This window comes from Chanodichthys erythropterus, chromosome 9, assembly GCF_024489055.1.
Source record: "Chanodichthys erythropterus isolate Z2021 chromosome 9, ASM2448905v1, whole genome shotgun sequence".
Lineage (NCBI taxonomy): Eukaryota > Metazoa > Chordata > Actinopteri > Cypriniformes > Xenocyprididae > Chanodichthys > Chanodichthys erythropterus.
The window spans coordinates 22,350,391-22,362,742 of NC_090229.1; the positions used below are offsets into that span (position 1 = coordinate 22,350,391).

Here is a 12,352-nt window from a genome sequence, read left to right on the forward strand (position 1 = left end):
ACACACACACACACACACACACACACACACACACACACACACACACACACACACACACACACACACACACACACACACACACAGGGGAGGTTTGGTTCTACTGCGGCACAGTTTGGAATCATTGAACAGTCAGCTTGTGCTCATAAAGATGGCAGCAATAGAGACACACACACACACACACACACAAAATGAGTAGCGGGGCTCTCAGCAGCGTCACCAGTCAGCATCCTCTTCTATGTAGTAGTCGGGTGAGTTAGTACCATCAAACAGAGTGGGGTCCAGGGACTTTCTTTGCTTTCCTCGACCGAACACCCGCGACAAAGAGCCCAGACCCATCCTCTCTTTCTTCTTTCTGCGTCTCTGCTCTTCTAGGTCCTCTAGAGACTGGAGACAGGGACAAAGAAAGACATAATGAGTAATAGAAGTAAAGGTGATACATCAAAAATAGGCAGAAAAGTTATTCTGTATCATGGCCTAATGCACACGAAGGTTGCCACAATATCTTAATCTCACGGTACAATACCAGCTAAAGTATCATAATACCACTCAAAATGTGTCAAATTATTAATTTTAAAAATAATTATTAATATAAGCATTAATTATATTAAAATATGAATATAATTTTAGATTACAGTTATTCACAATATTGAATTAATAGCAATGATTAATACAATTAAAAATGAAATACAATTATTATATAGATTATTATATATAATTATGATATAGTCCCTATATTGTTTTTGATATTTTATCAAATTTTTACTTAAATTTTGACTGAGCAAATAATATATGTACCATGCATGCTGCGCAAAGCAACAATATTATTATTGTAATTTTAGATTACAATTAAATGCAATATTGTATTATTATTAATAATAATAATATAGTCATTTATGTTATGTTTTTTTTACTAACATTTTGACAGAGAAAATAATATTAGCACCATGCATGCAGCAATAGTTATGGTAACACCATATTTAAACACCATATTTTGTGCACCTCTTCCGAACAATTAAACACATCACAAAATTAAACCAAGGCATTTACTACAAAAAAAGGTTGCATTTCACCTCTGCTTTAGCTTCTTTCCTAATCTAGTCATCCAATAAACTTATGAATTTTGTTTAACATAGTGAAAGACTATAGAATAACACAAGATGCATCACAGCTTTGGAGAATTTGATGTTTCCCCATTCAAAGAGATAGGAGCTGCACTTGCATGCCTGAGAGGAGTTTCAAAGATGGCCGCCAAGTGAAATAACTTGTCTTAAAGAGACTTTGATATAGTATACTATGAATATTGTTGGCTATCATGAATTTCTAGATATATTTTGCATTTGTATGTCGCTCTGAATAAAAGAGTTAAATTAATTGTTAATTGAATAAAGTGTAAATGTATTTTGCCACACTACCATACACGTGTTTATTTGTAATGCAAAGAATGTCACAGTGAGTTGAATGCTGTGTTTGTGTCTTACATTGCAGAGGGAGTGTGTTCTGTGTCGAGGTGAATCCGATGCCGTTGAGGATCTCTCTCCCTCCATCACAGAGGCGTCTGAGATGACAGACGGTTGTTTCGAGTGACACGGACTGATCCTGGCTGCGGCTGATGACATCATGCTGATGCCATCAGCATCACAAACGCATGGTGATGCTTTCAGTACTAAAAGACACAAACATATGACTGATTCAGTGAATTTGTTTTAGAATTAGGAGGCTGATTTTAACTCATTTAACACAAGTTACTTTCAGCTGGTTCAGATCTCTATACAGACAGGTCATTAGTGTATGTGTAATGTGTACAGCATGTACCCTGTCTGTCCATTGAGTGGTAAAGGTTTTGTTGACTCTGTCGTATCGCCGCAGTCAGAGGAAGCTCTGCATGCATCGCCCACTCTTGGTTGCCGTTGACGACAGTTTCCGTGGGCATGGCCAGCGAATGTCGCTTAGGAACATCCTTAGTGAGAGTAGCCAAAGACTGTTTTGCCTGGAACACACAAACAGATTTAATTCAATCAGGTCCGCTTCCTTGTCCAGAGAGTGTTGTAAACAAGTGTAAAATGTGTGAAAATTAATGCGTAGTACTGCCCAGAATAACTGCTCCAAGCGCTTCACAGTAGTGGAAGTCTGGAGCGAAAGTCAAGTTATTAATAGGCCCACACAGAATTTTGCAGAAAATTCTACATATGTGAAATTTGAACTCCTATCAAAATTCTACATTTCTGCTTTCCCTCTGTGTTAAATCCCATTGTTTTTACATTTTTTGACCATTAAATATCTATGAATTTTCAAGTTGTTCGTATCTACTGAACTTCATGTTTCACATATATACATTATAAATAGCACATAGCTTTTATAGTTTAAATATTTATATAAAATGTATATATCATATATATCATATATTATATATATATTATATATATATATATATATATATATATTTTTTTTTTTTTTTTTTTTTTTTTAAACAATCTTCATGTTTCACATATATACAGTGGCATGAAAAAGTATGTGAACCCCTTGCAGAATCTGTGAAAATGAGAATTATTTTAATAAAATAAGAGGGATAATAAAAATGCATGTTACTTTTTGTTTAGTACTGTCCTGAGTAAGATATTTTACATAAAAGATGTTTGCATTTAGTTCACAAGACAAAACAATAGCTGAATTTATTAAAATAACCCCATTCATAAGTATGTGAACCATTGATTCTCAATACTGTGTGTGGTTACCTGATGATCCGCGACTGTTTTTATGTTTTGTGATGGTTGTTCATGAGTCTCTTGTTTGTCCTGAGCAGTTAAACTGAGCTCTGTTCTTCAGAAAAATCCTCCAGCTCCTGCAGATTCATCAGTTTTCAAGCATTTTTGCATATTTGAACCCTTTCCAGCAGTGACTGTATGATTTTGAGATCTGTGTTTTCATACTGAGGACAACTGAGGGACTCAAACTCAACTATTAAAAAGGTTCAAACATTCACTGATGCTCCAGAAGGAAACACGATGAATTAAGAGCCGAGGGGTGAAAACTTTTGAATTCAAATATCAAGGTAAATTGTACTTAATTTTTCTGCTGGGAAACATGCAAGTATCTTCTGTTGGCTCTGAAGGGCAGTACTAAATGAAAAACAATGATATTTACACAAAATAAGAAAAATTGTGACATCTTCATCCTGTTCAAAAGTTCACACACACCGACTCTTAATGCATCGTGTTTCCTTCTGGAGCATCAGTGAATGTTTGAACCTTTTTTAATAGTTGTGTTTGAGTCCCTCAGTATGAAAACACAGATCTCAAAATCATTCAGTCACTGCTGGAAAGGGTTCAAATATGCAAAAATGCTTGAAAACTGATGAATCTGCAGGAGCTGGAGGATTTTTCTGAAGAACAGAGCTCAGTTTAACTGCTCAGGACAAACAAGAGACTCATGAACAACCATCACAAAACATAAAAACAGTCGTGGATCATCAGGTAACCACACACAGTATTGAGAATCAATGGTTCACATACTTAAGAATGGGGTTATTTTAATAAATTCAGCTATTGTTTTGTCTTGTTAACTAAATGCAAACATCTTTTATGTAAAATATCTTACTCAGGACAGTACTAAACAAAAAGTAACATGCATTTTTATTATCCCTCTTATTTTATTAAAATAATTCTCATTTTCACAGATTCTGCAAGGGGTTCACATACTTTTTCATGCCACTGTACATTATATATAGCATATAGCTTTTATAGCTGAAATATTTAAATTTATATTATGATATGCAAAGACTTTTTATATTTATAAAATATAAAGAAATATATATATATATATATATATATATATATATATAATATATATAATATATATAATATATATATATATATATATATATATATATATATATATATATATATATATATATATATATATATATATATATAAAATAATCCATGTTTCTCAGTTCTGTTTAATAAATTCTACCATTTTTAAATAATTTCTGCAAATTTCTGTGTAACTGTCCCCACAATCGTTGCACTAATTGTATCAAAAAAAAAAAAAAAAGCAGATTCCATGTCATTTCACACCACAGTCATGACAGACAACAAGCCCAAATAACACCACCACCGTCGCTACCATGTTCTACATTACCATTGGGTTAAATAGCTTCCCGAGTTTCTAAACATTCTAATAAACTAGCATGCAAAGAGGAGCACACAAACACAGTCATACTTACAGTGAGGGAACAAAACTGAGCATGCTTTTTCCATTCCATATACACAATGAGTTTGTTCTCAAAACAAAATAAATGTGCAACCAATAACATTGTCTAAATTGTGCATATCATAGAGGGACTCAACACTGCAGACCAATCAAAGAGGGACTTGGGGTTGAGTGACAGGCCTGGCTGATCTTACCGACACTGTTTTAGGTGATGCTGGTCTTTCTGGAGATCGAACAAACACGCGACTCTCTAGTTTCTGAGCCATAAAGTTACTCATCTGTTAAAGAAACACACACATAAACAAAAGCACCCACACACTACTCAACACTGAAGTTGAGCTACTCAGTTGACAGATCGTTTGAAGACACTCTAAACCAGACAAACACGCATTTTACATTTTTCTAAACCCACTCAGCAGACAAGAAATAGGATATTCTAATGTTTGGTAGCCTGTTTTTCTAAATTATGTTTATCTTACCATAGTTAGTTCAGCCTCCAGCTCCTTGATCCGGTTCTCTTTCAGGTCCAGTGCAGAGCGGAGTGCACCCGCATGTTCTGTGGCCTCTTTGGTTTGTCGACGTAGGTCCCACTTCTCCCGCTCTAACAGATCCTTTTCCCTCGCCAAGACTCTCACTGCATCCTCACTCTCCTACAACACAAACAAGTTTGTGTGTGAATACTGATGTGTAGAAGTGGAAATTTAAGCATGTTTAAAGTTGCTGTGCAAGTATTAATGCATAAGATATGCATGTATGCCAGAAAAATACTTTTCGGTGTTGCTCGTAGTTGCGTATGAAGTCTCGTAGCTGCTCCTCACGGCTCTCCAGTGTTGTGTAGAGCTGCTGCATCTGATTCACGAGATCAGTCCTCTCCAACCTCAAACGCTTCCGGTCTGCCTTCATTGCTAAGAGTAAAAAAAAAAAAAAAAAAAAAAAAAAAAAAGAGATAGAGAAACAGATATATAATATATATAATAAAAAGTTGCTCAGCTGGATCCCTTTCAAAAACCACGACACCCTTTAAGGGTGCTTCAAATATTCTTTTATGTATTCAAGCAATGCAGCTTGTTAATATATTTTTTGAGTCTAAAAACTTTCCCATTTGGGGTTCTTGGAAAAATGCCTGACAATCTCTAAAGTGCTTGCAGGAACTTGTGCGTTATATGTTTTAAGTTTTGAAAAGGTACAGTCAAACCAAAAATTCTTCAGACATTTTTTATATTTTTTATATATTTTTTACTAATGTGTGCATGACACTATCATTCATTTATGTAAGTAAGGATAGCAAAATAAAGTAAACTGACATATTATACCCAAAAATTCATCATACAGTGGACTAACAGTAAAATTGATAAAAATTTGGAACCAAAAATTATTCAGACACTTTGACCTGACCATGTTTTGCTTAAGTGTTATCTGACATAATTAAGATAATTGTTTTCAGACACAGTTTAACTCTGTCATATTTTATTACCATTTTTTTTAACTATAGTGAATAAACTGTATTAAACAATTAAATGTTCAAGGTGTCTGAATAAATTTTGGTTTGACTGTACCTTTCTATTCATCAAAACATCCTGAAAAAGTATCACCGTTTCAAAAATTAAGCAACAAAACGGGTTTCAACATTGATAACAGGGCTTGGACAATACTATCGATGCATCGCGATACGTCGAACGTTTCTGATATTTCCCAAATGCATCGCAAATCGATTCTGAACTTAGTCTAGTTTTTAACAGCAGATGGCGCTCTAGGCTATTTTTTAAGCGCATACTCAAACGCTCACGAAGACGACCGCTCGTGTGTTTGGCTGAGTCTGACAATGTATTTGCACCTGAGAATGCTTTTATGATGCGAGATTAATGTAAAAAGCCCACTGCGAACACCCCAGTGTTAATTTCGTTGACGAATAATTTTCGTCAACAACATTTTTTCACGGACGAAAACGAGATGATGACTAAATTAAAATGCGTTTTGAATGACTAAGCTATGACTAAAATCTACTTTAATTTCAACGAATAAAAAGAGACAAAAATAAAACAGATGGACGATTTGGGAAGATATCCAGTCAGGACTGCTGTGTGGATGATTTGAAGTGTAACATGCTGATCTAACCGCGGGAAAGGTTTACTACACGATGTTTTGTTTATATGGTAGTATGTTTTAGACGGATGTAAGAATGCATATTCTATCACCCTCATGAGTAGCCTGCTACAGTGGAGACTGCAGACATTTTAGAATAAGAGTCACGGTGTATTTCGGGATGGTTTATAATGATTTTCCTGGTCATTGTTATTTTGTTTACCCAATAAACTGTATTTAATTTAATTTCTATTCAATTCATAGTAAACTACCGTATCTTCTGTCACAGGAAGGAAAGAAGAACATTATTTGACAAATTAATAATTATATTTTACAAATATAAGGGTTACCTAAACCTAAAACCAAAAAAATCTTCATTACTTGAAGTAAACGTTAACTGAAATAAAAAATAAATATATATATGAAAAATGTAAAGTCTAAGCTTTAGCTTAACCTGAGGTATTAAAATAACAAACAGAATTAAAAACTTATAGACATTTAAAAGCAAATACTAAAAGACAAACACAAAAAAATATTAAAACTTTAACTAAAATTACAATGAAAACAGAAAAACTAAAAATCTAATCTAAAAAAAAAAATTGAAACGAAAACTATAATAGTACCTCAATGATAAGTGTGTCAATCCCTGAAAAGTAGGCCTACTAAATTTTGCTCTTTCGTGTCTTTTTGGACTTGAACGGTCAAAAAACATCCGCTTTGGCGAGCAAAGTACAGATGGGTGAACATAAACAGTTTGGGGAATATGTAGGCCTACCTATATCAGTGCCTAGGATCTATGTATTGCTAGAGTAATGCTTAATGCATTATAATTTAACTAAATTAAATTTTAGTCGACTAAAACTAGACTAAAACTAAAACAAATTCTGATGACTAAAATTAAATGGCATTTTAGTCAAAAGACTATGACTAAAACTAAATTAAAATTTGCTGTCAAAATTAACACTGGAACACCCTTGTAATTCACGTCAACCTTTTAGAACTTTATGAATGATTTATTTTATAGAAGTTTCAAGTGGTGTGTGTGGAATTGGAAGGAAGCAGAGTACGGCAGTTTCTAAAGCATGCAGTGCCATCTGCTGTTAAAAACTAAGCTCAGAATCGATTCGAGAGAGAATCGCGATACATACGGAAAATATCAGAATTGATCCAAAATCATTTCTCGATTTGCGACATATCGATGTATTGTCCCAGCCCTAATTGATAATAATAATAATAATAATAATAATAATAATAATAATAATAATAATAATAAGAAGAAGAAGAAGAAGAAGAAGAAGAAGAAGAAATGCTTCTTGAGCACCAAATCATAATATTAGATTGAATGATTTCTGAAGGAACATGTGAGGTGTGACGTTCATTCACTCCGCCCACCTACATTTCCTGCCGTTACTGAGACTCAAACCCATGACCTTTGGGTTATAAGTCAGACTCTCTAAACATTAGGCCACAACTGCCCCGGTTGAAAATTTTACCAACCCCAAACCTTTGAGCAGTAGTCGTTATCCTAAAGTCGGATGATTATAGGTATAATTCATATCCACGGCACAAACACCAAAGTTTAATACATAGAGTTATGGGTTTAAAATAAATCCTAACCCTGAGTAAGAGCAATAACAATCCTTACTGGAGGTCTAGAGAGCACCAATAATTAAAGAAAATAAACCAAAAAGAGAAAACTATATAAGCAATAATTACTCTCTATTGCAATGAAAATACTCATATTAACTTTGCAATGTGTTACAGTATAAAATCATTTTTAAAAAGGTTCTGTGCTCCACTTCTAGTTTTGCACTCACAAATCAGAAGTGTTTCACAACCTTGACAATTATCAGCCTTCTGTTCTGATTTAAACAGTATGAATTACAATCATATTCATGAAGACCGTACAGAGAGGCCAAGAGAAAACATGAACGATATCTGAGATATAGGACAAAGATTTACTATTAATCTTCCCTTTATAATGGAGAAACTCAATGTTGATAAAATATTGCTGCTACGGATTCACCTGTCAGTGCAGTTATATGTAGAAATATATTACACCCTAAAGATTATCTGAAATAATTTTCATATGCTATTTGGATTGTGGTCTCGATCAATTTAAATACATAATACGGTTTCATTTGCATGTAACTGTTCCTATTTATACATGACTATTATTCTCTTGATGTCCAAGATGTCCATTTTCACACTCCAATCCCTCCCTCTCTCTCTCTCACTCCCTCTTTTTCCTCTTCCAGGGTGTCTCTCTCTCCAGCTGGCTGTGGTTAATATTGTGTGATAACAGAGGCAGTAATTGACTGTTTTAGGTTGTTTGTAGTCTCTGCTCTGACTTGCAAATTGCAGCTCGTCTTTTCCAAGGACATTGAGTCCATTCACCCACCACTTAAAGACTCATTATACAGGAGCCAAATGGCACACAAAAAAAGCCTTTTACACACACACACACACACACACACACACACAAACAGACACACACACACACACACCTGGTAGGAGGTGGAGAGAGATTATGAATAGCAGTGAACATTCAGATCAGTAGATCATGTAAGTAGAGCTCTTCAATTTCTCCCAAACAGTGTGTGTTTCATTAAATACTGGATGTTCCTTTTCCATTAGCTCACACACAAAGCACATTATTAGTTATATGAGTTTTCTTTATCCCTCCATCTCTAGCTACAGCAGAAATGTACAATGGTCATTTCACAATGATGATTTTCATTACTGATTTCAGCAAGCCTACGCAGAATACTTGCAGACATTTTTTGCCACACATATACTGTAGATACACACACAAAGTCAGCACTGGGGTACAGTTACTGCTCAGATGAGCAAAGAAGACAGCACCCAAAATGCAAAGCTGTTTAGATGCAATTATCGTTCAGGATTGCCGTTTAACTCTACCTGATCTATAGTGTGTGAAACACAAGAACATCTATTCCTGCATTTCTGTCACAACGGGCTTTGAGGGCCATTGGAATACAGTAGATTTAAAGACAAAGTCAGATCAAGGAGAGTAGAATCCCTCGATACCTAAACACTGAGAATATTATGCCAGTTTTGTGGTCAGTGCTGTTCTGATTAATTCTGCATTTCACAGCTACAGAGCTGAAAAATGAGCAGCAGGACAAAATGAAGATGAGAGACAAGGTGTAGGCCGTAGTTAAATTAGGACAAGTAGTTTTTTTTAAACCTACCTTAGAAAAAACATTACTTATGTGCATCTTTAGACAAAACAATGACTGACATATTTTAGAATATGTCAGTGCAAGTTGCTTTCAGTTAATAAACATTTTAGTCTGGGATTAGGTTTAAGCCTTGTCCATGAAAATGGGAAATTAATATAATATAATATAATATAATATAATATAATATAATATAATATAATATAATATAATATAATATAATATAATATAATATAATATAATATAATATAATATAATATAATATAATTAATATAATATAATATAATATATTCAGTAAAGCAATCAAGTACTCTTATTCTCCATAATATTTATGAACAGCAAGTTGGCAGTGAGCACTAAGCAAGGGGTGTGTGCTTTTAAATCTATTGTTTATTTCAAAATGACAGGTGTAGAGTAGGCTGAGATTTGGGGGTGAAAAGTCAGGCTCATGGTATTCATTTCCTACCTTGTAATGCCTCCTTTGCTCTGTCCAGCTCCTGCTCTTTCTGTGTTAGCTGCACTCGGAGCTGTGAGACGGACAGCAGCTCCACAGAGCAGCCTCCTCCTGTCTCCTCCAGCTCACGATTCAACATCTCCCTGACCTGCTTCAGCACTGACACCTCCTCCTGCAGACGCACCACCTCCTCATGCAACAGCACTACAGAGAAAGAGAAAAACTGAACGTTATAATGCATCACTGTGATGGTTTCCTGATTTACGTTGCTACTAAACAGCTGAAGGTTTTTATTATAAGTAGCATTTGTTTTTAAATAAATTAATACTTTACTTTTATATAGCAAGGATGCATAAATTGATCAAATGTGACCGTCATTTATGGTGTTACAAAACTTTTCTGTTTTAAATAAATATGTTTTTTAACCTGTGATAAATAAACATTATTTTCTTATTTATTTATTTATTCATTCATTCATTAATTTTGCACTGACTGCAACCCCTAACCATAACTATAAATCACAATATGCCTGAAGAGGTTTATTGGAATGCCAAGTATAATCCAGGACCAGAATTATTATTTTTTTCATCTTATACATTTTGAAATGAAAGAAAATCCAAAGTATTCCATCAATTTAACTTCATTCTCAATATGCAAATATGCCTCCTACATGCATTCTGAAACAACCAGATCTACTTTTGGGACAAAAGCATGAAAGCATTCCTGTAATTTCTGTAGAGACAAGCTACAGAAACCGAGTGTAGGTAAAGGGTGAGCTGGAACGTCAAGTAAAATGTTTAGAAGGCTTCAGTGACAATGAAGGCACAGTAATCATGCATCTACAAAACAAAATCATGTATTCATTAGGTAAATATTCACAATTCTACACATATTTATACAGAATCACAAAACATGCTTTAAAGGTGTCCTAGAATCAAAAATTGAATTTATATTGGCATAGTTAAATAACAAGAGTTCAGTACATGGAAAAGAAATACATTGAGTTTCAAACTCCATTGCTTCCTCCTTCTTATATAAATCTCATTTGTTTAAAAGACTTCCGGAAAACACGCGGATCTCAACATAACACCGACTGTTACGTAACAGTCGGGATCATTAATATGTATGGCATGCCCCCAATATTTGCATATGCCAGCCCATGTTCAAGGTATTAGACAAGGAAAGGCAGTATTAACGTCTAGATCTGTGCACAGACAAGGTAAGCCAGCAAGAACAACAGCGAAAAAATGGCAGATGGAGCAATAATAACTGACACGATCCATGATAGCATGATATTTTTTGTGATGTTTGTAAATTGTCTTTCTAAATGTTTCGTTAGCATGTTGCTAATGTACTGTTAAATGAGGTTAAAGTTACCATCGTTTCTTACTGTATTCACGGAGACAAGAGTCGTCGCTATTTTCATTTTTAAACACTTGCAGTCTGTATAATGCATAAACACAACTTCATTCTTTATAAATCTCTCTAACAGTGTAGAATTAGCCGTTAGCCACAGAGCATAGCCTCAAACTCATTCAGAATCAAATAAAATAAATACTTTACTCACATAATTCGAAGCATGCATACAGCATGCATGACGAACATCTTGTAAAGATCCATTTGAGGGTTATATTAGCTGTGTGAACTTTGTAAATGCACTGTAATATAGTTGAGAGCTCGTGTGGCAGGGAGCATGTGATTTAAAGGGGCGGTGCGCTGCCAAAAGTTAATGATGCCCCAAAATAGGCAGTTAAAAAAATTTATTAAAAAAAATCTATGGGGTATTTTGAGCTGAAGCTTCACAGACACATTCAGGAGACACCTTAGACTTATATTACATCTTGAATGAAAAAGCATTCTTGGGCACCTTTAAACTCTTAAAGTACTTCTGGATTTACACAAAGAGATAAGTGTTCGTACAAACAGTAGTGTGTGAATAAAACCATAAAGACTATAAAACCTGTGAGGTGTGTAGCAATGTAAGGTCTGATTTGTGTGTGTGGCATTCATAATGAGCTTTGACCCTGTTGTGTCTATCTGGCCGCGCTTATGTGTTTGAGTTGTTGCCATATTCTGAAGTTGAGCTCAGTCACGTGAGAGCATTATTTGATATCTGATTCACTCTCTATCCTCTGTGAGGAGATCATGTGAGTTTAAAAAGTACAACAATCTAATAAATATTCACATCACAGTTGGCTGGTACGGAACAGGTGAGGAATCCTGAACATCTGGTGTTCCTCCTTGCCAGAACAGGCTGTAGTCTTGACACAGGCATCTAATGCAGCTCTAGAATCTGCTTTAGTTTACTTTCAGACAGCAGATACGAGACAGCACTGCAGATCCGGCAGGCTGTATTACACGGATTAGAGCTGTAAGACCTTGGCATCTACTAATCCAAAAATGA

The 12,352-nt window shown here is 34.8% G+C and overlaps 1 protein-coding gene across 5 annotated transcripts in view; it reads right to left on the reverse strand.

Annotated features, from left to right (window-relative positions):
* Nucleotides 1-12,352, reverse strand: part of kazna (kazrin, periplakin interacting protein a) — a 51,434-nt gene that overhangs the window by 7,968 nt on the left and 31,114 nt on the right. For 4 of the 5 annotated variants that reach the window (XM_067393896.1, XM_067393894.1, XM_067393898.1 and 1 more), the window contains 7 exons: nt 9,961-10,152; nt 4,978-5,114; nt 4,689-4,859; nt 4,404-4,487; nt 1,813-1,987; nt 1,479-1,663; nt 261-384 (listed from right to left, as the gene is read on the reverse strand). In XM_067393896.1, the coding sequence (XP_067249997.1) occupies nt 261-384; nt 1,479-1,663; nt 1,813-1,987; nt 4,404-4,487; nt 4,689-4,859; nt 4,978-5,114; nt 9,961-10,152 (1,068 nt within the window). The remainder of the gene's footprint in view (nt 1-260; nt 385-1,478; nt 1,664-1,812; nt 1,988-4,403; nt 4,488-4,688; nt 4,860-4,977; nt 5,115-9,960; nt 10,153-12,352) is intronic. The other variant, XM_067393895.1, reaches the window with a different exon arrangement.